Source organism: Delphinapterus leucas, chromosome 1 (genome assembly GCF_059928025.1).
Source record: "Delphinapterus leucas isolate spDelLeu-1000000601 "Yukka" chromosome 1, BTC_Dleu_Yukka2, whole genome shotgun sequence".
NCBI lineage: Eukaryota > Metazoa > Chordata > Mammalia > Artiodactyla > Monodontidae > Delphinapterus > Delphinapterus leucas.
Window position 1 is genome coordinate 157,592,745 of NC_143129.1, and position 27,794 is coordinate 157,620,538.

General features: G+C 40.5%; 1 protein-coding gene across 5 annotated transcripts in view; it reads right to left on the reverse strand.

The window, feature by feature from the left end:
• The window catches only part of NFYC (nuclear transcription factor Y subunit gamma), a 62,877-nt gene that overhangs the window by 20,317 nt on the left and 14,766 nt on the right, over positions 1–27,794 (reverse strand). For 4 of the 5 annotated variants that reach the window (XM_022575388.3, XM_022575387.3, XM_022575390.3 and 1 more), the window contains exons 2-4: positions 9,445–9,557; positions 1,660–1,731; positions 131–244 (exon numbers count right to left, since the gene is read on the reverse strand). In XM_022575388.3, the coding sequence (XP_022431096.1) occupies positions 131–244; positions 1,660–1,731; positions 9,445–9,549 (291 nt within the window). In that variant the 5' untranslated portion in view covers positions 9,550–9,557. Of the gene's footprint in view, positions 1–130; positions 245–1,659; positions 1,732–8,298; positions 8,598–9,444; positions 9,558–27,794 lie in introns of those variants that run through there. The other variant, XM_089895246.1, reaches the window with a different exon arrangement.

A 27,794-nucleotide genomic window follows, 5' to 3' on the forward strand; every position in this document is an offset into this window, starting at 1 on the left:
AGCAGTAGAGGAAGATGCCAGTTAAACATATCAGCTTGACAGAGTCCTAAGGAAAAACAAAAACTTTGGTCCAAAGCCATGCAACAGAAGAAGGCAAAGGCAGCTCTTGCCTAATTTTCTACAATATTACCTGAAGAGTCCGGCGCTTGTTATCCTCTGTGTGGATCCAGGCTCGAAGAGTCAACTCAGTGATAAAAATCTGGGCCGCCTTGGCAAACAGCACAGGGGCTTCTGCACTGATCATCTGTAACAGACGTAGGCCCTCCCTGTCAATCACCAGCAAGTCATTCAAACCAGTCAGTTCGTCCCTTACCTCATGTCCTACCTTGGGCTATGGGGCAAGGGCTAGAAAACAAGAAGTTGGTAGCCTTATAAGATTCCAAGGTAAAATAAATCCACGAGTAGGGACAAAGCAGGTAGCAGACAGAAGAAGGGAAGAGGGAAAAAGGATATTTATCTAGCACCTGCCATGCACTTTCTTTCTCTCATAATAGCCTTTCAGAGAAACAGGGTTTAGGAGAGATGAAGTGATTTGCCTATGTCCATAGAGCCAGTAAGTGGTAGGATTTAGGTTCTAATCCAAAGGGAGACAATGTGGGGAAAGATAATGAGTATGAGAGCCAACGGATTTAGGGAAAATCTCTGGCTTCCCATTCTTTTGGGCTTTATTTTTCACATAGTGAAAAAGAGGATAACAACCTTCCAGGGTTGCTGTGGGAATCAAATGAGATAATATATATAAAAGCACCCAGCACAAGGCCTGGCACACAGTAAGTGCTCAAGTAATGCAAGCTGCCTTGCCAAGTCTGAATTCAAAGTTCAAACTCTTGGTCAAACAAAGCTCTGAACCCTTGGTGAGGTGGTCTATGCAGGATATAGCCACGGGAAGAGCTCTGGAGTTAAGGAAGTAGGAGGTGAGAATTGGGATCTCGGTTCTTCTATGCTGGGTGAGACACTTTTAACCTCTTTGTGTCTATTTCCATATCTATAGAATGGTGAAACTAACAATTCTTATCCTATCAAATCTCTCAGGGTTACCATGAGGAAGAAGTTAGCTAATAAAAGGGAAAACTGTGGTAAACTGTTAGCTTTCCTCACAAATACAAGAGACTATCAATTTTGAGTGGAAAGAGAGACAGTTGCTCTTTTCCTGTGAGAACTGCAACAGGCTGTGGACTCCTAGGAATACAGAAAAGGCCACCCCAAGTAAATCTTCTCACAAGTATAAATCCTGTGAAACAACTTACAGATTGAAAAGTTAGAACAAGTGCAATATCATTATCAAACATTTCTTAGAGCTCAGATCAACAAACTAGAGATTGCAATAAGATGCTAGGAAGACGTCACTGTCCTGTTGATGAGATGATACACGTTCACATTACACAGTGGAAAGAATCGGGCGATTCAAAAAGCAAATACTCAGCATCTTTTCAACATCTGGAAAACAGGATATCCCCAATTTTCAGAGAAGACCATACAACAATTAAAACTGTTCAATTTTAGCTCACATAACAATTTTAGAGAGAATCCAAATAAAAAAGCAACAGACAATATTATTTTCATTTTTGTTTAATTAGACTTTGAGCTCTAGAGAAATGAGCAATAATTTTCCCATCGTTTTACTTTCAATATGAATAATGAAAATGAATGTGAATTCACCTTCACATCTTCATCCAGTTTCATAATCTTCTTAATACGAGCCAGTGGGAGTTCCTGTACTCGGAAATCTTTCTGAAATGAGTAACAACAGGTACATAAATGGTAGGAATAATCAACAGGGTATGACAGGCAGCATGAAACACTCTGATTGGTTTAGTCCCTCCTTTCAGAAAATATGGCAGGAGAGGAAGTACAAATGAAATTAACAAAATACAAGCTCTAGAGGCAAAATACTTCTTAACCAAGGCAGAGCTTCAAACAAAGGGTTTCAGGATAAACTTATGATGGCTTCTAACAGTGCCCTCATGAAAAGTGGTCCCAAACAATACCAGATTCTTTGCCAGCACAATACAGAGATGTATTATACGTGTCTTCCCCTCACCCAAGAAAGTTTACCAGCTTGCATGCAGGTTAAAATGAGATTTTTGTCTTAGGGATTTTCCTCCAGTTCTTCCTTCTAATCAAGGACTGCAAGGGCAAGTGCCAGCAGCACCTGACCACAGTGACTGATCTCATCAGCCAACGTGGCACTGCCTATTGCCTTTTTTTTTTTTTTTGCGGTACACGGGCCTCTCACTGTTGTGGCCTCTCCCGCTGTGGAGCACAGGCTCCGGACGCGCAGGCTCAGCGGCCATGGCTCACGGGGCCCAGCCGCTCCGCGGCATGTGGGATCCTCCCGGACTGGGGCACGAACCCGTGTCCCCTGCATCGGCAGGCGGACTCTCAACCACTGCGCCACCAGGGAAGCCCGGCACTGCCTATTTCTGACCTTTGCACTAATGTGACACCAGAAATTGCGGAGGAGCTCCTTTCCCATCACAGCAGCAAAGGCCTTGTCTCCAAAATCTGCTTGGGGATGGGGGTGGGAGTAGAAGAGTATGGAAAAAGGGTGAGAGTGAATATATCAGCTGTCATTTAGGAATAGCCCTGTCAATTTTTTCTTAACAAACAAGACTAAGCTGGGGAGAAACCATTTAACTTTACTGTGGATAGGATTTAGGAAAGGGATTTTCGATTAGCACTACTCAATTACTTGCAGTTTAAGCGCTTTTTCATTTTATTTTGATACTACTGGTATTTAAACACATGGCCAATGATGGATGCAATTCTAGAAATAAAAATCAATTTTGGGTTTCAGAGCTGCAATGAAGAGGAAGGTGCAAAGGCAGAGATTAGCTAAAATCAGCAAAATCCCTACTGGGACTAGGTGTCAAATGATTGATTCTATAAGTGGTCTGAAATGTGACTCAATATGCTCACCTGGGAATTTACATCATCACATTACGGAGGAAGTAGCTCTTATTTGAGATTTGGTATAATTAACATGCATTAGTGAACTTTCTTTTCCAAGACCAACAGAAAACCTCAACTATACATCAAAGAAGGCAGTGGGGCATTTTGGAAAAACATCACCAGCCTTTCCAGACTCTATTTTATGAATACAGAAGAGCAATTATTAGGATAAAATGTACACCGAGACATCTTACTTACTTACTTACTTAATTTATTTATTTGGCCATGCCGGGCGGCATGCAGGATCTTAGTTCCCCGACCAGGGATTGAACCCATGCCCCCTGCAGTGGAAGCATGGAGTCCTAACCACTGCACCGCCAGGGAAGTCCCAAGACGTCTAATTACTCCACCCTAACCCAACAAGCTGCTTGGCTACCACTCACCTCTACAAATTTCCAACACTAATTTTTCATCTTTTCCTTTTCCAAATTAGGTATCAGCATTTTCCATAAGCCTCTAAAAACCTAACCCTGGAGTGGTAGAGGCTTAGAAGTCCAGTTTATTAAAGTTTCACCAAAAGGAGACAGCAGGACACATACTATTCTTATTTTTTCTCCTCCTCTTTCATTTATTACTTCATGCAACTCAACTAACAGCAAATGTATGATACCTACTACTATGCGGAAGATGCAAATATATTCTTACCTTTGAATAGCCAAATAGTTTAATTGTTAGAGACTATCACATAAGAACATTATAATCCCCTTTCCTATACTAGAATGGGGGTGTAAAATCCCACACGGAAAAGAAAGAAATGACCAGCTGGCAATGGGAGGTGTGGGGCGCTGGAGTGAGCGAGAGGAACTGGCAAATGTTCCACAGAGGGGCTGAATCTCAATTATATCTAGGGATACTGCAAATCTGCCTGCTGGAAAAGTATGTTATTCAGACAGAAGAAACAGCACGCACAGAAGCACAGAGACAAAAAACCTGGCCTATTTAAGTTTTCGATGTATGACCTTAGTACAGAGGGGAACAGGAGGAAAGGGAATGCTGGATTGGGGCCAGATTCTAAAGGGATTTTTAAAAAAAACATTTAACTACAGAAATCAATCACTGGTCTTCTTTCTTGTGTGGCATATCACACAAAATGATGATGTCAAACAGAAATGCCAAAGAGAATACTAGGGATGATAATTCCTTTGGAAGGCCTCCCAGGATGATACACAAAGAACAAGATTATGACCACAAGATTTAGGTCTCTTGCAAGTGTGCTCTCATTTGGCTTGGTTATTTAATATAATTCCCACAAGACTGTTCTAAGATTACTTAACTAAAGCCCAAAGCTAATAAAAAGACCTCCTTCCCTAACTTGAAAGAATAAAATATTACTTTTAGAATTTCTATGAGACTATTCTTTAATTAAAAGAAAAAACAAGAAAAGGTCAAGGATATCATCCCCACCTTGATGATGTGTAAAATGAGGCAGAAATTTACAAAAAGCTCTGCTCTAAGCCCCACCAACCTTTTCTTTTGTGAGAAACTTTCTCATGATCCCCAAACCTTGAGATCTTAAAGGATCTTCAGATGTGTGTGTGTGGCTCATTATCGCTGACAACAGCCCAGTTTTCTATAATCTCGGCCTAGCTTTCCAGTCACATGTAAGGGTTTACAACAAGCTTATTGGAGAGGGGAGCCCCTTCACTATCAGTAAATTGGCTTTCAAGTCAATGCTCCCCTTGTCATTGGAAACCATGCAACTGACATGAGTAACATTAAACTTCTTCTCCCGATGCTAATCCAAGTGGAAGAACAACTAACACATTTTACTCTTGGAAGTGACATCAGCATGGTAGAAGAGCAGATTCTCTCAGAACATTCTCGTGCTCTTGACCACAACCAAAGAGCTACACTTAAAAATGCTGCCAACGGGGCTTCCCTGGTGGCGCAGTGGTTGAGAGTCCGCCTGCCGATGCAGGGGATGCGGGTTCGTGCCCCGGTCTGGGAAGATCCCACATGCCGCGGAGCGGCTGGGCCCGTGAGCCATGGCCGCTGAGCCTGCGCATCCGGAGCCTGTGCTCCGCAACGGGAGAGGCCACAACAGTGAGAGGCCCGCGTACCGCAAAAAAAAAAACAAAAAACGCTGCCAACTCAAATTGCCGAATTTCAAGAAGTCTGAATTCATTCAATGAGAGCTGAAAGCCAAAGAAAAGTCAATGGGTCTCAGGCTGCACTAAAGAACATCCACAGTCTCAAACAATGATGAGAAATCTTTTGCAGGCCTACCTAGTCAGGCACTCACTCTGGCAAAGTCAAGATTCTATCCTCTCGAAAGCAGTGATTCTCAACCTTGGCAACATGTTAGAATCACCTGGGGGAGCTTTTGAAAAACAAGATGTCTGCGCTTTACCCCAGACTAAGTGAATCAGGAACTCTAGGGAGTGGAGTCCTGGCATCACATTTTTTGAAAACTACCCTGGTGACTGTAATCCACAGTGAGGGTTAAGGACCACTGCTTTAAAGCCTTGTTGCTCCACGTGAGGTCCCTAGACCAGCAATGGCATCATCTGGGAACTCAAAAGAAATGCAGAATCTCAGGCTCCAATCCAAACCTCCTAAATCAAAATCTGTATTTCAACATGACCCTTATGTTGTTCACATATAGACAATAAATTCTGAGAAGCACTGCTCTACAGGAAGAGCTCAAACAGCACAGGACCTATTTTTTAACAGTCCACCAACCTTTACCTCCAAGTTCTTATTTAAATGGTTATCTGATTTGATTGTAAGGGTGGAAATGTCATCTTACAATCTGGAGGCATTGAAGAATGAAAAGATATAACTGGCGATTAAAAGAAAGTGACCTAAGCATTAAATTACAGCTAACTGAAGGCTAAATGGGATGTACGGAAGGAGCTTAAAGGAGGATCAGGTTTTTCTTTAAGATTCAGCATTACTGCCTCCCCATCTGCCCCCCAAAAGACAAAAGTGAGCTTCTTCTTCCCCCCTTTCGAAGAGGTCTAGAAGGGTAAAATTCAATGCCAAGAAGTCTATTAATTATTGTTCCCAGAGTTCTGCTAAGCAGGAATACAGTATTTTACACAATCATCCTGGTGTACGATCATTTTGGTATGATTTTTAACCAACTTCAATTCCAGCTGAACACCATCTGGGTTTATGGACAATGCAGAGCTTTCAAGAATGAGGAGAGCCTGATGGCCAAGCTGAGATGAAAGACAAACTGCTTTTGCAGAACACAGACCAAAACGACTGGGGCCAATGTCTCCAATACATCACGAATTATATCATCTAGCAAACTTCAATTACTTGTTTTTGGAACATCTTTGTCCCAGTCATAGAGAGACCACAACACCTTATGAGTATTCTCATAAGTTTTATTTACATTTGGATGGTTTGAACATATGGATTTTTTAAAAAATCTGGTAGACACTTTGAGATGTCAACCTAAGAGGCTCTGATATATCTGAGGAAGTCTGGTTGTAAGTGCTGTTGAGTTCTGGAAAGGCACAGACTAAACACTAAAACGTCAGCCACGTTACACAGGCAGAAGTGCAGTCAGAGAAGCAGATGCCTTCTTCGTGTGCCATAGGCAGAGGGAAAATAAAAGTTTTACAAAGAGACTTTATTGGATTGCATTCTCACTCAAACTTGGCACTATGTTGCTTCACACTAACTCTGAAGCGGAGGAATCTGATTCATTCAAATATTTAACGTGCACCTATTTTTATGCCGAACATCATTCTAAGCATCTGATGTAGGAGATACGATGGCAGCAGTCTAGGAGTCTTTTCTCAGGGGTACACAGGAGGAAATTTTTAGTTAGCCATCAATAGGAGAAAGATTAAAGAAGACTTTCCTCCTTGAGCTTCTTTCTCCTTACTCATAAAACTTGAACTACAAGTGAATCCCTCAAAGTAACCCACTTTTTAAAAAAATAAATTTATTTATTTATTTTTGGCTGCATTGGGTCTTCATTGCTGTACGCGGGCTTTCTCTAGTTGTGGCGAGTGGTGGAGGAGCTACTCTTCATTGTGGTGCATGGGCTTTTCATTGCGGTTGGCTTCACTTGTTGCAGAGCATGGGCTCTAAGTGCACAGGCTTCAGTAGCTGTGGCTTGCGGGCTCTAGAGCGCAGGCTCTAGTTGTGGCGCACAGGCTTAGCTGCTCCGCGGCATGTGGGATCTTCCCGGACCAGGGATCGAACCCATGTCCCCTGCATTGGCAGGTGGATTCTTAACCACTGCGCCACCAGGGAAGTCCCAAATCCATTTTTAACCTCTGAAGGACTAGATGTCTAGTGACAAAAAGTTGGTCAACACCACGATCTGCTCTGATGTCAAACTTGAAAATTAAACCAAGTAGGATAAAAATCAAAGCCCACATTCCTGTTCACTGCAGCATTATTCACTATAGGCAAGAAATGAAAGCAACCCAAATGCCCACTGACAGATGAATGGATAAACAAAGTGTGGTATGTACACATACACAGGAAATATTATTCAGCCTGAATAAGGAAAGAAATCCTGTCACATGCTACAACATGGATGAACCTTGAAAACATTATGCTAAGTGAAATAAGCCAGGCACAAAAAGACAAATACTGTATGGGTCCACTTATGTGAGGTACTTAGAGTGCTCATAGAAACAGAAAGTAGAATGGTGATTACCAAGGGCTGGGGAGAGGGAAAAGCGGGTGGTGGTGGTGGTTTTATGGGTATAAAGTTTCAGTTCTGCAAGATTAAAAAGTCCTGGATATCTGTTTCACAACAATGTAAATACACTACTGAACTGTACATTTTTAAATGGTTAAGATGGTAAATTTCATTGTGTCCTTTTACCACAATTAAAAAAAAAATCAAAGTCCAACAAAATACAGAAAAGCTAGGTGCTAAATTTGAACTTCCACAGTTTATGTGACCCCTCGCCTGATCCTGGATTTTTTCGGCGTTCAAGCTGGAGGACAGACTTGCTGCACTGGCCTAGTCCCACCACACCCCAGGAGGGCACTAGTTTTACACCAGGCTGATCCCAGCACTAAAACCTGATAAGCTTAACCATGAGATTATCCCCTCAAAACATGCACAAAATAACCCACTTTTGACTTTATAATTTCATTTTTTTCCTTCCTTCTGTTTTATATCTAAGATAGTACAGATAACTACTACCTTTAGACTGCAGAAGAGAAAGAATGATTTTTCAGTGGAAATCCACCTGTGAACACAGGCCACTCCGAGAAAGCTCAAGCCAAGTTCAACTGCTGAAAATCCCCCATACAAACAAACGTGACCCACAGGTACATTCAGAATATAAATTAGTTTCTCTACCCCTGAAGTCAAGTGGGCATTTATCACAGTAAGTTATTTTGTTTATTTTATTCATTCATTACCTGTTTATAGTCTGTCTCTCCCACCAGAATACATGTTCTGTGAGTGCAATGATTCCGTCTGTCCGGTTCACAATTGGATCCACAGTAACTAGCATAGCCATAGTAGGTGCATAAGTATTCGTCAAGTGAACAAATAAACTGACTACGTTATGTTAGAGGTTAAGGACCAAAGCTCTAAGAAATTGCAACATGAGTTCTACATCAAGAAGGAATCCAGTGTTTGCTCTGCCAGGATGCTAATATTGATACCTTCAGGGCAGGAATGACACATCTAACACAGAGAGCTCCTTCAGCATTTGCTGAAATGACACCAAATGGAACATTCTTCATTAAGGATATGACACCATACTCTGACTTTTATTGCTTCAGATTCATCACTGTGCCTGACTCAGTAACTGTTTAATAAATACTGATCAAATAAATGACTCTGGTTGTAATTACTACATTGTAAGCCCCTCAAGAGCCAGGGTTTTATTTGATTCTTCTCTGTCAGAGGTTCTCAACAGGGGATGATTTCGGCCCCCAGGGAATATTTGCCAATGTCTAGCAAAATTTTTGGTTGTTACAACTGGAAGGGGAGTGCTACTGGCTGGCATCTACTGATTAAAGGCCAGAGATGCTGCTAAACACCGTACAATGCACTGAAGAGCCCCTCAAAACAAAGAATTATCTGGCCCAAAATGTCAGTAAGGCTGTTACGTAACCCCAATCTAAGTGTATCTTTTGACACCTGGAAAGAGTGCCTGCTTACAATAGATTTGTTGTTGAATAAACTGCCCAATAGTTTTCACCAGGTCCTAGAAATTTGGCAGGGCCACTAAATCAGGCTTAAGAAATGACCTACAGCTACTGGAGGAAAGTAAGCTCTGCTTTTCTGCATTCTCTAAAAGATCTGCCTCACATTAAAGTATCTCCAAGTCAAAGCATCCACTATACAACCACATGCCTAAAGAGAGCCACTAAGATATAAAAAAACCCTTGTAGTTACCTCACCTAAGGTAAATTATATTTTCATTTTCCTATCCAAAGGTCAGAAATGAACTATATTTTTAGAAATGTGCTTGAGATTAAAAACACTTTAGTCTAAGTTTTGGTTATTCATCTCAAAGCTTTTACACTCTTTAAAAGTTTCTCATTCTTCCTTACCACTGTTAAATTCCGGATTTCTTCCATGACACGAGGCCAGAAGGACTGCAGGCTTTGCTGGGCATCACTGCTGCTAGCACCACCAAATCCTCCTTCTGTGGACATTTTGACAACTAAAAACAAACACATACATGAGATACATTAGAAATAATAAAGTCAGACTTCCTGTCCAGGTTATTTATAGCTTTCCTTGTGGATGTTTTCACTAATTCATTCAATTTCTCAGCCTGAGAAAGTATACAAAATTGTGCTGAAGGGGTTTTTCACACCAGCTTAAGTCTTAGCCAAAAATAAGGAGGAAAGTTTTCCCTTCTATCCAGCTCATATCGCAGAGACTAACAAGGAGCTCCAAGCAGAAAATCTAAAATTGCTAGAAATCCAAACTCAAATCCTAATGTGAATCAAGGACTTTTAATGTCTTATTTTGCGGAGGGGAAAGAAAAAAAGGCACTTCGTTGTCCTAGTCTGGTCCATAATTTTCAATGCCATTCTCTCCAATGTTTTTCAAGTTCTATGTGGCTTCTCACACTCCATGCCACAGCCTGCAGCACATACATTAAGGGTCCCCAGTGATTAATACTGTACAGAAATGTAAACCCAAAGTCTTAAAAAATAAGAGCCAAGTTTATTCTTTTGTTTTACACACTGTGGTCCCACTTCTTTGGGGCTACTGATGATTATTATTCTTTCTAATCTCAAAGCTAATCTGCCTCAAAGGACACAAAAACACTAAAGTCTAGGCCAGTAATTGAGTGGACGGCACAAAGTCTCCGAACTGAAATCACTTCCCAGTTCTTTCCTTACCTGAACCATGCTGTCAGGCACAAAGCCAAACAAAGCACACCACCAACTGGAAGCTTTAAAGATGGTTGAAAAACATTGAAGAATTAAATTTAGGACAGAGAAAAGAGAGTAAGAACTTGCAGTCAATTGCTTTGTGATGGGGGAGGGAAGATGAATAAGGATCTCCACATCAGCTATAAATATAGATAACATTGTAATGTCTTAAAAGATTTACGGGGGGGAAGCAAAAAACTCCAGATGGCTTAAATGCTTATCTGACAAATACTTACACCCAAGAAACAGTTTAATTGAACACAAAGAGCAAGAAACTTAGTGATGTCCTAAGAATTTCTATTCTGGGAAACTATCTGAAAAGGTTTGACAGGCCAGTGACAGGATGCTGGTGGACAGCTATGTAAGTCATTAAGAACTAATTCTGAAGAGCTGAAAGAAACGCACCAAAGCCAGGGGTCACATGACCAAACTGCTACTTTCCAGGCTTCACGTGGATGCATGCTGGGCACATCATTCTCCATCAGCAGAATGGAATGAAGGCTGATAAATCTAGGTTTAGACTGTGAGGATGTTTGATTCACTCTTAAATGTTTGCCTGGGACTGTCCTAAAGGTCTCTAATTTTTTTTTTCCCCTTTTTCTTCTAAAGGAAATGATGAGAGGAAAGAAATGAAAGGAAAACAAGAGTACAATCTTCAAAGCAGATTTCACTCTGGTGTAATGACATTAGTGGCTGATGATGTAATGGGAAAAGGTTTGGAGCCAATTTCTGGTGCTGGAGGCCTACAAGCAGCTCCATACATCAACAGGAACTCTAAGTGTTAGGAAGCAATATGATCTTGGAGTTTCTGGAGGGAATTAAAGTGAAGAATGTTGAATCACGGTTGGAAATGACTAGATAAAATCTTGAGTCCTAAATAACCAAGTAAGATCCTCTCAGCTCAGCTCCCATGACATTTTCGCTTATCACCGTATGCACATGGCCTATACACTATTCTCTTAGATGTACTGAGAACAAAGAAACCAAGGTAATCTACAGAAATTTATTTACTTTTATTAATAGATTCTTACGAGGTACTCATGACAATGATGAGAGTGAGACTCTAACCTTTTTAAATGGGGCAAATAAAATCTTTCTAGAAATGAAAATAATTATCAAAAAAACTTTAAAAAGAATCTAACCTTTCATTGTAGGGATCCCTGTACATGCCTGATCTTAGCAGAATCTGCCATGAAAACTGCTATGGTCAAAGGAGGAAGACGCACAATTGCCAGTGTATCTCTGTATAACCTGCTAATGACGAGTAGGTTTAGTTTGAGTGCAAAGGCCCGTGAGATTTAGAAAGTTGGTAACCAGTTTTGATTGTCCTCTGATCTCTTCCCACAAACATTACCAAGGTACACAATTCAAGAAGCATTTTTAAAACCATCTGTGCACAGTCTGCTTTTAAATCTTGAATTGCCCCAACTAAGGATGTGCTGGCGCAATCAGTTCCCAAACATCTGTGCAGTCAATAGATTATGAATGAATCTGTGGCTGGCTCAGAGCCACACTGCCAGAGTGGGGGTTGGCTACAGAACAGAAGTTAACAAATTATCTGGAACTGATAAACGTATTAAAGGTTAAGTGTTTAACTTGAGAGACCTGTCTGAATTAGAAAATCATAAATGGATAATGGCAAAAAAAATTCAAGTCAGTAATAATGTCCTTTACATTTTACTGCATCACAGAAGTTTAAAACTGGGGGGGAAAAGGCATTAAGAACCACCCCGGCCACCTCCTCTAAAAGATGCTTACAGCCCTACTTCAAGCTCTGCCCAGCTCCCTCACTCCCACCCTAAGGAGTCATTTAGCTTAAACATGAGCTCCTCCCGCTATACTTCTAAGAAACTGGCTCACTGGTAAGGCATTCTTTTCCATCCATCCATCCAGCTCTCACTGTTCTTTACACTAAGTTGAATTTACGAACAAAGGATCATTTCAGCTTTCGATTTAGAGTTACAACTTTTACGCTTTTTCCATTGAGAAACTTCTTTTCATAAATTCCTGACTCCAAAAAAACAAAGGTACTATACTTTCATCAGGGACAGAAGATCCTCTCATGAGGAAAAAGAGAAAATGGTTTGGAGCATGTTTTCTAGCATCTCTGCACAGAGATGATTTGTAGCTAATTATCTTAATATCTCTTGGGGGACTTCCCTGGTGGTCCAGTGATAAAGAATCCGCCTTACAACGCAGAGGATGCAGGTTCAATCCCTGGTCAGGGAACTAAGATCCCACATGCTGCGGGGCAACTAAGCCCGTGCGCCACAAATACTGAGCTCACGCACCTCAACTAGAGCCTGCGTGCAGCAAACTACAGAGCCCACACACCCTGGAGCCTGCGCGCCACAACTCGAGAAGACAAAATCCGCACGCCACAGTTAGAGAGAAGCCTGGGCACCAAGACGAAAGATACCGCATGCTTCAACAAAGATCCTGCGTGCTGCAACTAAGACCCGACACAGCCAAAAATAAAATAAAAATAAATAAATAATAAATAAATCTTAAAAATCTCTTGGAAGAACATAAATTGTTACTATAAATTCCTAGAAAGTGAGTATTTTTATTCAAAAGGCTTTCCCCAAAGCAGATCCAGTCTTCACATGGGGCTTTAAAAATTAGATCAAATCTCACGCAACAGATCTTATGAAAACAAGTTGGTGTTCTCAATATTTTCTGACTGTGGCAAAACTTAACATTAAAATAATAAAACCTAATCATAAACAAATTTTGCTCACCAAACACCCAACCAGTTAAAAAATATAAAGTAACCTTAGTTAATTTTATCACTTATTTTAATAATTAATACATAAATTGCAACTGAATTGATTTTGCTACAGAAGTAGCTTACTTACAACATCTACAACCCATGGCAAATATGCCAGGTTCATCTTCTAGAGTGATAAGAAAGGTATGTATTTAAAAGTAAGAAAGAGATTTATATTCCAGGATCCTTTTTATTCCATGTTAAATTGCTATCGCTATCATGAGATAAAGCTATTTATATATAGTAAGACCAAGCCACATTAGCTTAGATGACTCTTATGAAAAATGCATAATAGAATTTCCCAGATTTAGTTCATAATTAATATTAGATTTATTACTCATGTTCATTAATTAGATTATACACACTTGAATAAGACTGCCTGTTTAACTATTTAATAAAGACTTAAGGACCAGATGAAATATTGAATGTTTGTTGCTATAAGAAATCTCAACTCCCATTATCTCTTAATTTATCTGGTTTTAAAAACAGTTTGCTTTCCAAAACTAAAATGGGAAGAATCAAAGTCCACCAAGAAAAGGCCACTTCTGCAATGCTCAAATCAACTGCCGTCTCTCCACAAGTGTTCTCTAAATAACCCCAAGTGATCACTCCTTCCTGTAAACCTTCAGAGCCCTTAATCTGTACTTCTTCCTGCCCTCACCACATTACCTTGTATGATCATTATTTATGTATTTCTTACCATATTTCCCCTTCTGATTTATAAGCTTGTGGGTGGGATCTGAGTATGATTTATCTCTGGATTCCCTCACAGCACCTAGCTCAAAGCCTGATAAATAATTACTTCTGAATGAAGGAGCAAGAGAGTTGTTGCATATGGCCTTTCTGAGAAAAAAGAGGCCTCTTGGAAAGCCTGGCCCTGAAATAAGATTTATTGGGACTGCAAACTATCCTAGGAGTTTCAAAATAAATGAGGTTCTCTCTGGGCCTTGAAAGTATAAGTAGGACTACAATCAGAAATCCACATGACTTGCCGAAGTGAATTTAAGATAAAAGGGCATGGGACTTCCCTGGTGGTCCAGTGGTTAAGTCTCTGCGCTCCCCATGCAGGGGGCCTGGATTTGATCCCTGGTCAGGGAACTAGATTCCGCATGCCACAACTAAGACCCGGCTCAGCCAAATAAATATATATATATTTTTTAAAAAGATAAAAAGGCATGATAGGAAGGGGACACACACACACACACCACACACACACGCACACACACACACGTCCTGGAAGTTGCAAGGCAGACTGCAAGGCTAGAAACGTGGGTGCATACCATTCCCAAGCGTAAACCTTTTGAAAGTCAGAATCTTCTCAGAAAGGTGACCAGGACAGATTAGCAAAGTTTGAAAAATTAATGACAATAGGTAAGTAGGAGAAGAAGGGGCAGGGGGGAGACCTGTGTTTGGCCACTGCCAGGAGGATAAGGAGAAAATCATGGAGGAAATGGGATGATTCAATCAAATTGGGATGATTCAATCATATCACTCAGGGGTAGACAATCTGTCATTCTAATATCTGGTTACTCTTTATCATTCTTGAAGAAAGAGACCTAAGGAGTTTTCAAAATATCCCAGAAGCAGAGTGCTCCTCCTTTAAGATTCCCTTGGAAGTCTTTTAAGCTCTTTCTTTCGACCAGTTACCATTCTCACCAAATCCTCCCTTAGTAATATGCTAGACATGGAAGAGGATGTATCAAAATGACCAACCTCATAAAATACAAAGAAACATAAGGTTTTACTACAATATTCCCTAGTTTCTAAAACTCTGCACCTTTAGGTTTTGGCTCTCTATTTCTTGGCATGTACCTCACTCTTTCTACAAAAATCCTTTACATTATAATATGCCTAAACCCACAACACAGCTCTCTGAAACAACTAAAACCAAATAGATATTGTTGGGAGATAATACCTAAATCCCTATCATCACAACAACTATTCAAGGAAAAAGGACCACAGAAATTTCCCCTAAAATGAAGTCCAATCCTTGCCCATTGCTGCTTCCTATTAAAACACTAGAGCTGCCCCATCCCAGGCAGTCAAATTTTACCTAAAAATAATGCTCTCATTGTCAAATGCAAGCAAATATCTCTTGGCCCAGTTGTGACTGAAAAACAAATCTAAACACTGGTACCATCTTTCACCTTAATGCACCACCACCCCAATCCAACTTGCAGCCTTTAGGCCTTTCAGGCTGAGAATGTCCCCAGTCATTCCTATGTGTCTCCAACTTAACATATATCAAGCACCTCCCTATGTTCAAAGCAAATCAACTTCTTCACTTGCCTTTTTGACTTGCATTTTGATCATGTTTTCCTGTCATTAGATGACATGCTTTTTATTTTGCCCAATTAGCAGCACTATCACCTGCATTTTATGTTCCAGTACTGCTCAGGTATTTATTAACGTTAGTTCCAGGCTTCCTTATTTGAATTGGCTAAAACTGTTGGGATGTTATATTTCAAATGGGGAATGAAAGAAAAAGAAAGAATATTAATATGAATGAATAAGAAGAAAGGGGGTAAGATTTAAGCTAACTTGTGCTTGTTATTTTAGATATTCTTCCAAACTACAAAGAAAAGTGAAAACTAAATTTGAGAACTAAAATTTCTGAAACAATTCCTCCGGACTTCCCTGGTGGCTCAGTGGTTAAGAATCCACCTGACAATGCAGGGGACACGGGTTTGATCCCTAGTCCAGGAAGATCCCACATGCTGCGGAGCAACTAAGCCCGTGCGCCACAACTACTGAGCCTGCGCTCTAGAGCCCACGTGCCACAACTACTGAAGCCCACACGCCTAGAGCCCGTGCTCCACAACGAGAAGCCCACGCACCGCAAAGAAGCGCAGCCCCCGCTCCATGCAACTAGAGAAAGCCCGCGCGCAGCAACAATGACCCAACGCAGCCAAAAATAAATAAATAAATTTAAATAAATAAATTTAAAACAAAACAATTCCACCAACATCAAGCAGGTTCTCAAGTTTATATAGATGGACATAAGGACCATTATCAATCACAATGGCTAAAAAGCATTTCAAGCCTTAAGGAGGCATATGTTCTCCACAATAAAACCAACCTTACATTGACAATTTCAGGAGAAAAATAACAATGTTCTGGAAATAAAAAGACCTACGTTTGTGAACTGGCCTGCTGCCTACAAGCTGGTGGCCTTGGGCCAGTCACTTCACTAAGCCATTCCAGAAGCAATGTGTACTGAACACATACTCCAAAGGCCGAAGGGGTGGTCTGGTATGGAAAGCCTACATTTCACTGCTTGAAGATGTAATAAATGAATGAATACAAGGGAAGGCAGGGTGACTAGAGAGAAAAGAGGGTTCAACAGTCCTTTCTTTTCTTTTTTTAAACTTTTTGGCCGTGCCACACGGCATGCGGGATCTTAGTTCCTCAACCAGAGATTGAACCTGTGCCCCCTGCAGTGGAAGCACTTGAGTCTCAACTGCTGGACTGCCAGGGAAGTCCCTCAACAGTCTTTATTTAAGCTCATCTAAGGTTTCTACTGAAGCAAGAAAGCACTAAGCCTAGTGCCAGAAACCTTACTACTTAAATTCTAAACATAACTGGGTTCCAGATGGTCATACTTACTGGCAGGTTATTACACAGTATCCCACTACTCTAAGAATGAATAATGTAGATCCCTTTCCCCAATCCCAAACAATGCCAAGTTCAGTGTTTGAGGGTGTGTCTGTCTTGAGCTCCAAAAGGTTAAGTATGAAGCCCCTTTTCAAACTGCCTACAGGAGAAATCATGCTTTCCAAAAGACTATGGGTTGGAAGTGGCTGCATACTACTCTCCCTAAAGATCTGCTCACAAAGATACATTTTCAAATTGGCAGCAGAGATACTCTTCCTTCAAAAACAAAACATGTTTCTCCTTGCCGTCTACTACAACATAATCTTTCAAACAAGGGCTAGATCATAATATAGTGTATCTGGGAAAAAAAGGAAGGCAGAGCAACTGGTATAAGCAATGAAACTTAACAGGAAGGCGTGACCAGAACATTTAAAAACCTGTTCCTGTGGAATAGAAATGGTATGTGAACATCTTACTTCACATAGTTTCTTCCTCATGCCTTTACTGACATTCAGCTTACATGACATGTATGTCTATACACTGGCATATATGACAGCAACAAAACACTATCAGTATTTTGTATGATGGAGAAAAAAGACCAAATATTTTAGTGAAGTATTCTAAAGCAAGGGTCCACAAACTACAGCCCACAGGCCAAATCAGGCCTGCAGCCTGTTTTTGTAAATTCAGTTTTCCTGGAAGACTGCAGCCCCCATTCACTTACATTGTCTATGGCTGTTTCCACGCTACAACAGTAGAGTTGAAGTGCTAGAACAGAAACTGTATGACCCACAAGCTGAAAATATTATCTGGCCCTTTAGAAAAAAAAAAAAAAGGATCTGATAATATAATGATGGAGAAACTGAGTGTCAGAGGTTTGAAAAGCTTGCCCTAGATCACACAGCTGTTACATTGCTTCCTCACCTGTTCAACCTCCATTAGGAGTAAACTAGGCCAGCCCTCTCTACCCCACAGAAATATTTGTTAATCTCTCTGACACTCCAACCTAATGAAAGTAAATAAATTCTTGAAGGAAGAATGACAAGTACGTAACTGGGTTTTCAGACCCTGAGCCTCAAAGAGAATTCTAACATGAGCTGGAGAAAGAATAGTGCCTGTAAGTCTGAGCTAAAACGTAATCTAAAACAAAGAGCCATTTTGCTTACTGGATCCCCTCTGAGACTCAGAAACTCTAAGAACAATCTTTTGCCCAGCTTCTAGCAGGATCCTGTGTTAATGTATGCCCAGGAGAGGTGAAAAGTGTGATTCTGAAGAATGTTTCAAAGGTGCCAACTTAAAAGCTTTAGAGTTTTACCCTCAATTGATCTTCACTCAGCTCAGTGCCAAAGATATCAGTATCATTCCAATTTTACAGATAAGAAAGCCGAGGATTGGGTATCTTACGTCACCTGCTCAAGGTCACAATATAGTAAATAGTGCAGCTGGAAATACAAAAGCTCTAAAATTCTGTTCTTGATTTAGTACAGATCGTTCATTCTCACTTTTTGTTGTTTTAAGGTATGTGTATATTCAAACTGTCCAGGGAGATGAGCGGTCTCGGCTTGGATCACTGACTCAAATCCTTAACCCAGAAGATCATTTTTATCCACTTGCTCACAAAATCTCTGTGGCAATCACAGAAGATGCTAATGGCACTGCTATCTCCTATCATATAAACATCCTTCTCTTATTTCTCTGTTGTCTCTCTCCTTGCTCCATCACTCTCTTTTCTGTTTTATCCTCCCTCTTGCTTGTCTCTAGGACAGTCAGTAGCACCTATGAATACTCAGCAGCAAACAGTGGGGGGCAGTAAAGTACAGGGTAAATACATAAATAAAATGTATCGGACCTGGAGGTTCTTGCTCTCTGGCTACTAACTTGTCACTTAACTTCTTGAGGCCTCTTTCACCTCACAGGGCAGCTGCAGCACACAAATGGGAAAGACACGTTAGAAGGCCTTGAAAAATACCAAGCATCATATAAATGCCAGATGGCATATCAAAATCACTGCTCAGAGCTAAACAAGACATCTACTCCTGGCCTGAACAGAACACAGTACCAAGCCCAAACACAAATCTCCCTCACGTATTGTAACAAGTAACCCAATTTGCTTCTTTCTCTCTCTAATTCAGACTACTTAATTATTATTATTATTTTTGTGTGTGTGATACGCGGGCCTCTCACTGTTGTGGCCTCTCCCGTTGCGGAGCACAGGCTCCGGACGCGCAGGCTCAGCGGCCATGGCTCACGGGGCCCAGCCGCTCCGCGGCATGTGGGATCTTCCCAGACTGGGGCACGAACCCACGTCCCCTGCATCGGCAGGCGGACTCTCAACCACTGCGCCACCAGGGAAGCCCCTTACTTTATTTTTAACAAGTGTCCTAAGAGTCCTGCATCAGATGCATGGAAACAGATGCAGTAAGAAATCTTCTTCCATCTCTTTTATAAGCATAATTTTTAAAGCCCTTTAAACTATTAAATTTAGAATGAATGTACTAGTTCCAAATAAAGAATTCAAGATGGAAATGACTAGGAATGCTCTTAACTTAAATCCTTGGGAATGTCAATGATCAGTAGCCATGCAGGCTCTCCCTCTAGACAAATCCAAAAATATAAAAATTCTTAGAACGTGTCTCCTTGTACACCTCAGACTTCTGTAAGCTAGAAGTATGTGGCTGTTTTGTCTTGCAGAAGGAAGGCAGAGGAGACCTGAAGTCTAGGTAGCATCCTACCCCATCTGGTCCCACCAACCAAGAAAAAGATTCAACAGAACACTGAGCTCTGAAGAGAGCTCTGGCTGCTTCTATCTCCATCCAAGATCTTGGAGTAAAGGGAATATGTTCTGAAAGCAGTAATTTTTGAGACTATCTCATGGACTGAAACCAACTTTTTAAAGATTTTTGGGACTAGCACTGATAAGAAGCTTGCTCTCACAGTATGTACAACTATAAGAAATAAACATACCCAGTGACCACTAAACTTTTTTCTCCCCAAGAAACCATTCCTGGCACCCAATAAAATCTATTTCTACAATCATCATATTCACTTTCTAATATATTGAATATTATTATTATTAGGCACATTATTTTTTAAGCCTAAAATTTCCATGCTCCTATTTTCTCCCTAGTTCTTATGTAACTATCTTTGTTTCTGACACATCCTCAAGGGAAACATGCCTTGCACTAGTGGAGACAGTCAGTAGCACCTATGAAGACACATCTACTGAATAAACAAACACAAGCTCCTCAAGAACTACTTCAAGACCCCAAGTATCTTTGACTTTACTCTGGGTTCTTTTCTTTGAAATGTGCATACGGGGAAATCCCTTCGCAAGTACCTGAGCTCAGCTGTGCAATAACCTTTGGTCGTAATACAATGGAAAAGTCAAAAAAGAGTAGGGATGGGGAGAAACCTGTTCTACTTTAGAAAATGTAGCAGAAGTGTACATAATTATCTAATCATAGACTCCACTGGAAAATCGAATATTGTGCAGGTGAGTTAATCCATCTAAATACTGGAGAATTCTCAATTAAAAACCTGGAGGGTGTTATAAGAGTGTCAGTAAGAGCCTGGCTGTATCGATTTGGCTATATGGGTTCTGCTGATTCACAGACACACAGAATTCTGCCCTCTGCTTAGTGTCTTTTAGCATTGATTTGAAAGTTAAAAGAAAGCAAGCAAGAAAGGGCACGAGAATAAACAAATCCTCCAAGTCAACCAAACTCTAAATCTCCCACCTCCGTGTATACAGCTGTCAGGAACAGAGAATGTAAAGATCACTTCAAAGAATGCAAACCAACTGAGATGGTTATGCTAATCCCTTGCGTTTGTACATGCTTTTACACTTTGGAAAGTAGCTTTCTTTACATTATCTCATTTGTTTTTCACAGCAAACACAACACAGGTACTAAATATTCCCATCTGACAGATAAAGATACTTTATCCAGGTAGACTGAGGGACTTGCCTTAGGTTACAGGGCAAGTATATGCCACAGCCAGAACCACAACCCATAAGCCCTTATTCTCAATTTTGTGCTCTTTCACGGCATGTTCTCTCCTCTCTTTTAGAACTGATAACTCAGTAGAGGACTAAGAATTTAAGAACCTGTGGATCTTCTCAGCCTGGAACATAAATCCATAAAGCCTTTTATCTTTAGTTTTCCTGATCATTCTCCTGGACAAAAGTACTCCAGGGACTTCCCTGGTGGCACAGTGGTTAAGCATCTGCCTGCCAATGCAGGGGACACGGGTTTGATCCCTAGTCCGGCAAGATCCCACATGCCGCGGAGCAACTAAGCCCGTGCACCACAACCACAGAGCCTGTGCTCTAGAGCCTGCGAGCCACAACTGCTGAGCCCGCGTGCCACAGCTACTGAAGCCCATGTGCCTAGAGCCTAGAAGCCACCACAGTGAGAAGCCCGTGCACCGCAAGGAAGAGCAGCCCCCGCTCACCACAACTAGAGAAAGCCAGAATGCAGCAACAAAGACCCAATGCAGCCATAGATAGATAAATAAATAAAGTACTCCAAAATGCCAAGATGTCAGATTCTTACACATTTCGAAGTGGAAAGCTTAAGTTTTTCAAGCTTGTTAAAGCTGCAGTTGCCCACAAGGACTGAGACTTGGGGATATCTGGTCACCAACCAAGAGTAGAGATAAAAAGGTCCAGTAGATCAAGTTCACTCTCTGGGGGCCTGGTGATGAGAAGTCACTCTATCTTTTCACTATAGTTCAGAGGAATAGCCTTAGCCTAGCCCCCCTTACTGGAGCTGTTTTCATAGCTGCACACTTATAGGAGGAATCATCTGGTTAAATTCTATGCAGTGTTTCAAAATTACAGCCTTTGCAACACTGTGAACATGGTGACAATGTTATTCTAATTATGCAGCCATTACTCTCAGAATCAAAATCCCTGTTCCAACTACCTTACTAGGGATAAAACTAAGATTATAAATCACAGCTAAGAAACACAAAGCAACTGATTATTTAAGAATACCATGACTCATCTAAAAACATCAATCTCTGTGGTTCAAGATAAGAACTCAAATATAAGAGGTGCCCAATATATACCACAAAGTATAGATTTGCACAGCTAAAGAACACTACAGGCTTCCCTGGTGGCGCAGTGGTTAAGAATCCGCCTGCCAATGCAGGGGACACGGGTTCGAGCCCTGGTCCGGGAAGATCCCACATGCCATGGAGCAACTAAGCCTGTGTGCCACAACTACTGAGCCTACGCTCTAGAGCCCGCGAGCCACAACTACTGAGACCACGTGCCACAACCACTGAAGCCTGCACACCTAGAGCCCGCGCTCCGCAACAAGAGAAGCCACCGCAATGAGAAGCCCGCGCACCGTAACGAAGAGTAGCCCCCACTCACTGCAACTAGAGAAAGCCCGCACACAGCTTTCCCAACGAAGAAAGAAAGGAGGAAGGAAGAAGAGAACACTATAGAACACCTAACACAGTTCTAACCTCATATCTATTTGGAAATCCTTCAACTAGTTATCTGACCTTAGTGAATTTAGGATTAACACAAGACAATTTCCCAACATACTGGTAGTACTCATACTAGTATATAATCTATTTGCACTATGTTTCGTTCTGAAAAGAGGGTTGTGTTCACCTATCTTGTTTGACAAAAACTTTAAAAATCATTCCATTAACTGCAAGGTACTATGTTTCATACAAACACATCACATTGCTTAACAACCTTCAAGGGTAGTTTCATGGGCATTTGGCCAATTAATTACCAGTAGAGAAATAATCATGGAGTTCAAGATATAAATAACCAAGTAAGATGGCTGGAAATTTACCACTATTTCTCTAGTGAAAAGTTTCTTATTGCCTTTATTTTAGACTGAGGATAATTACAACATACCTAGCCTAGAAATCTGCTAAATCCTACAGATGAGGCTATCCTATTCCTGGTAATTTATTGTGTGTGCTGCTCTTCAGTGTTATCATGACCATGTGGATATAAATTACTTGCTAAGTAAATGTTGCCAAATTCCTACTTGCGTATTTATGGTTGGCTTCATGCAGAATGCTGTCATTTAAGACTTTACAAAGCTAACACCAGCAAGATTAAGCCTGATGCAACTCAGGAAAAAAAAAGTCTTTGCATTGGATGGAGATGTGGGTGTATACTTAGAGCTTAAACAAGAAAGCTTGAGGTTATGCATGCACACACACAGACATAAACATATACATAACTAATCTCAAGGAGCTAATGCATAACATTTCAAGGAAATATTTGTACTTCTTCAGAAAAAGTGAAGGCCAGATCGTAGGGCAGTATTTCTAATCTTTTTCAGATCAAGGCACACACAGAAAATGTGTTAGTATTAGCTTTCTGAATATTTAACCTATGGCCTGATACTGATATCCTCGCTCAGTTTAACTTGTGACAAGATCGTGTATCACGCACGGTACTCTAAGTATTCAGAGGAAAATGTGGGGCTAGTAGCGATACCTTCACTTTGTTGTGTTTCCCTAGATAAGGGAAGATATAGATATTCTCTAGTTTTAACTAAATTAACATTCCAAAAAAGAACAAGTGACTTTTTAGAGTGAAGAATACTAACTCGTATATGACAGCTGTACACTCAGATAACAGGGGTGCACAATCAAAAGAGCTTAGAGAACACTGACCTAGAGGACTCTGCCACGCTCATTTCTAGATGTCTCAACTGCAGGGGCCAAACTTTTTTGCGTTTCCATCATTAACAAGAAGCTTTATTCTTCTGGTCCTCTGCCCACGCTCTCCCTTGATTCTCCCATCCATTCTCCAGGTTCAGCTACGATCTTTATGAGCTTTAATTCCAAACATATGTTACCAATTCTGGTACTTCTCCAAACTTCCAGTCCTGCTTGCTGAACATCTCCAACTGGAAAGCCACCCAGAACTCAAACTCCTTTTGTCTAAAATTGCATCTATCTTCTTCTTTCCCCAAACCTGCTCCTTCTAACTTTTCTGTTTCTATCCTCCAGTTTCTCAGGCTTGAAATCTGAGTCATCCTAGACTCCGTTCAATTCTAATCAACTGCTAAACTTTGTAATAACAGTGTCCATCTCCTGACCTTTCTTCACATTGCCACTATCTCTGTTCAGGTTCTCATCACTTCCATGTAATAATAAAGATGACGGTAATAGCTAATGCTATTCATTTAGGAGTGTGTGCCAAGTATGGTTCTAAGCCTTTTACACTGCTATCTCTTTTAACCCTCATAATAATCCTAAGGATTGTGAACCTAGTATGTGAACTCAATGCATAATGTTCACTGTTTCTACTGTCCTCTACTCATTTCTACATAATGATGCTTAATAAATCTTATAAAAGCACAGCTCTGATAATGCCACATCAACCTATTACCCAAAATCTCCAATGGTTTCCCATTATCAAGCAGAGACAGTTCAAATTTCTTAGCCTGGCAGTCAAGGCCCTCCAATATCTGACCCCAACTTACTTCTTCAGACTTCTTTCTTTTGCCACTCCTTCCTGTCCCTAACTCATCTCCTTATGTTCTAAGCAGACTCGACCATTTACTGCTCTCTTTAGCCCACACTACACTTTCTGAATCATGACCTTCCTCCTTCTGTTCCCCATGCCTGAAGTGCCCATGTGCCTACCTCCCTGAGTCCAACACCCAGTTAACTAACTGCCTTCCTTCATTCCTAAGCCAGAAGAAAAGGTCTCCCCTCCTCTGAATTCTGTGTCCTTTGCTTGTACTTTCCATAGCAGTTTCATATACTTGATATACATCACCTGTCTCCCCTATCAGATTGTTAGATCCTGTAGTAAAATTTTATTTGTATACATTTTTTAGATCTCCACATAAATGAGACATGCATGCAGGTGAATTAGTGAAAGAACTATAAAGCGTCCAACTTTAGTATTTTCTCAATGGTAAGAACTATATAGCTTAGGTAGATAAAGGAAAAATTCATTGTGTCTGGATATTTCCAGTCAAGAGGGTCTTCTCTTTAGTTTTCTATGTAATTGAAACTATAGAGACAGACCAAAATGACAGTACCTCCAAGAAAAAAAGGATAACCAAGTGAATCAGCACTGCTGTTTGCTGTGGTTATTTTAGTCTCCTTTCTTCCTCTGAACTAAGGAACACAAGGTCACAAGCTATGTTATGCCACTTTAAAGTTAAACATTTACAAGGTTTTTTTTCCCTTTATTTCTGTCTTTACACTGGAATTTACTTTCATTTCTTATCCTTCAACTGCCCTTTTTCACTGCAGGGTGTAAAACTGTAATTTAATTTATAGTAAATACTCTTAGAGAAAAACTTTTGGTCAATTACTGAACAGTGGAGTCTGGCTTTGGGATGCCGAGGGGAGTGACAGGAAGATAAGGGTGATAATGCAAGTAGAATCTAAGTTCTAAAGAGCCAGGCCCAACAGCGGCAGCAGAAAGAACAGAGTAAAAAGAAAACTAAGCTTCTGGAAAATGCAGGCATGAGGTGGGTACCATCCAGCTGTGTCTACTATAATTTTCGTCACAGTATACCTCAGGACTTAAATATAACATAAGTTACATAATTCAAGCTCTTGTTGTTTCAATAAGCTGTACTTTTTGTTCAAATATATGAAAATGGTAAAAAGAGAAAAAATTTTAAATTTCAAGTAGATTATGCTCTACCAGAGAATATGCAAAATAAGAACAAAAATCAAACCTACAAGTACCCAGACACACACACGTGCAGATACATAATACTACTTTGCTGGTAGTAAAGATTAAAGTTAGCATAGTTAAAATATTATTTTGGGAGTATACAGACAATGATTTCTATTTCAGTCTTGTCAAATCCTTAAAATGATCCTGGGATCTTTGTTTATTAAATACAGGTTGGCTATAAGGACACACTCGAAGAAGCAGGCCCAAACCTGTTTGGGAATTAGCTTGTTCTTGAGGTGTGTTAACAACAACAACAAGACTAACTGGCATGCAGGTGTTGTATTTGTGTACCTTAGTTTACTTCCTTGTAATGCATATAAGTGACCCAGCTCTCTGGGACAGCTTAGCCAGGTGGGTACAATTAGCTTCCTAGCTTATTCTCAGCTTTCTGAATAAGCAACTGGCTGAGGCAAGAGATCTTCAGATCCCAAAAGGGACAGTAAGTCTGCTGCCACAGAAGACTTTCTAACCACCAGACTCCACATGAAGACTTCTGAACCTCTTCCATGGCCCACTTTCTCTCTGTTCCTTCTGTGTTCAAAGAGCAAACCTGTACAGATGTACCAAAAAGGAAGACAAATATGAAAAATAAGAAGTAAACACAGCCTAGAGGAATAAAAGAAACATAGAATGAACTAAGCAGGAGTTGAATCTCTGACCAGCCACTAAAAAGGCCAGTCATTAAAAAGCTGAAAGACTGAGACAACTAACCTCTCTGGGCCTCAACTTCCCCACTTTACAACAAGGGAACAGGCTAGATCCCTAAATAATTTCCGTTAGGCTAACTTAAGACTATATAAACTCTGTTTGCATATTTTATTGGGAATAGGGATAGGCAAAAATAACTTCTTTCACTAAGACGACCGTGTATAAATGACTAGCTTTAAAAATGCTTTTTGGGTTACTGGAACCTCCACAAAAGTATATAGCTTCTTTAAAAGGAGACCCCCATCTTATTTTAGGAACAAAAAGTTCCCAGTGACCATGATTGCTGTTTTCAAACATACACATCCCTGAACTAGAATTTTACTTGCAGAGGTCAATGCCAATTTTGCCAAACCTTATTCCATCTTCTTATGATTCTTTCAGTGCACAGAAAGGAGGCAGACATCAATGCTGACTGAACATGCCTGAGAGGAAATTACTTAATAGGACAGGAAATCTAATAGATCACAAAATATCCACTACCACCACCCCCAGTGGGGGTGGGGAACCCTAAAAATAGATGACACCAGGCATGTAAAATGGGTGAGAAAGAAACCTCCATGGGTTCCCACCATTTACCCTGGAAATGTATCTCACAATAGGTATCAACTGCGAGAAATGCATTCCCGCATTTGTATTTTGACGAGACCAAGTATTTTTTTTTTAAGTCTTCATCCCAACATTTATTAGCTTACTACTACTTTGCAAGCTAAAACTACCTCCCAAGTTTGAAAACTGACAGAAAAGAGATCATATGACCACAAAGCAAACAAAAAGTGGCTCCCATTTACTTTATAAATATTTGGTGCACAAACTAAAAATGTTAACCCCTGCTTGGTAAACATCTGAAAATATCACAACCTACCTGCATTATATTGCAAATCTTAGTATCCAATGAGAACAGGTTCCCAGTTTTTATTCTGGGAGGTTCCTAAATCTAACAAGGGTTTTAAAAATATCAGTGTTCTCATTTCATCTTGTTCTAAGAGGCCCTCAATTTTTGACAGAAGGGTTAAAATTCTTCCATAGGAATCTTGGTAAAGGAATGTTTGATGGTCTCAATGTCTGCATTACATAGGGTCCTGTCAGCACAAACAGGTATATGCAGGTGAAAAGTATGTGAAACCAGATTAAAAAGAGATGTACCAGGTTTAAACAAACTCTTTCGTAAACATATTAAAAGAATGGCATTTTCTCTTTGATGTCACAGCTAACTCCATGAGCATTTAACCCCTAGTTTAGACTAGTAACAGCTAATGTTAATGCAGCACTTCACAACTTGCAAAGCACTTTGACATACATGATCTCATTTGAGACTCACCACTAAATAGAAAGGTGCTATTTTTAGGTTCCATTTTTACATGTGAGGAAGCTGACACTAAATGGCTGACTTGCCCAAGCTCACAAAGCTGGTGATAGCTGAACACAGGTCTCCTGCTTTTGCTACTGCACAATGCTGCCTCAAACAATGTAATCAGAGTAAATAAACGCCCAAATCTCAGACCCCATCTAAGTCTCCCCGGCCAACACACGCACCCACCCTCCAGCCTAAGTTATAGTTAGCTGTAGGTCTTTGCTCCTTATGGAAGTAGAGTTTTCTTCATTTCTCTGGGAAACATTTATTTGGCTAAAGTGTTAAATGAGGAGATCATATTAACACCATTCAACATATACTGGAAAATATCTTAGTCACCAGGGGCTCTGCATAGGCATGCCTAGGTGCACTTTCCCAGGCAGTAGGGCAGATTCTCAGAG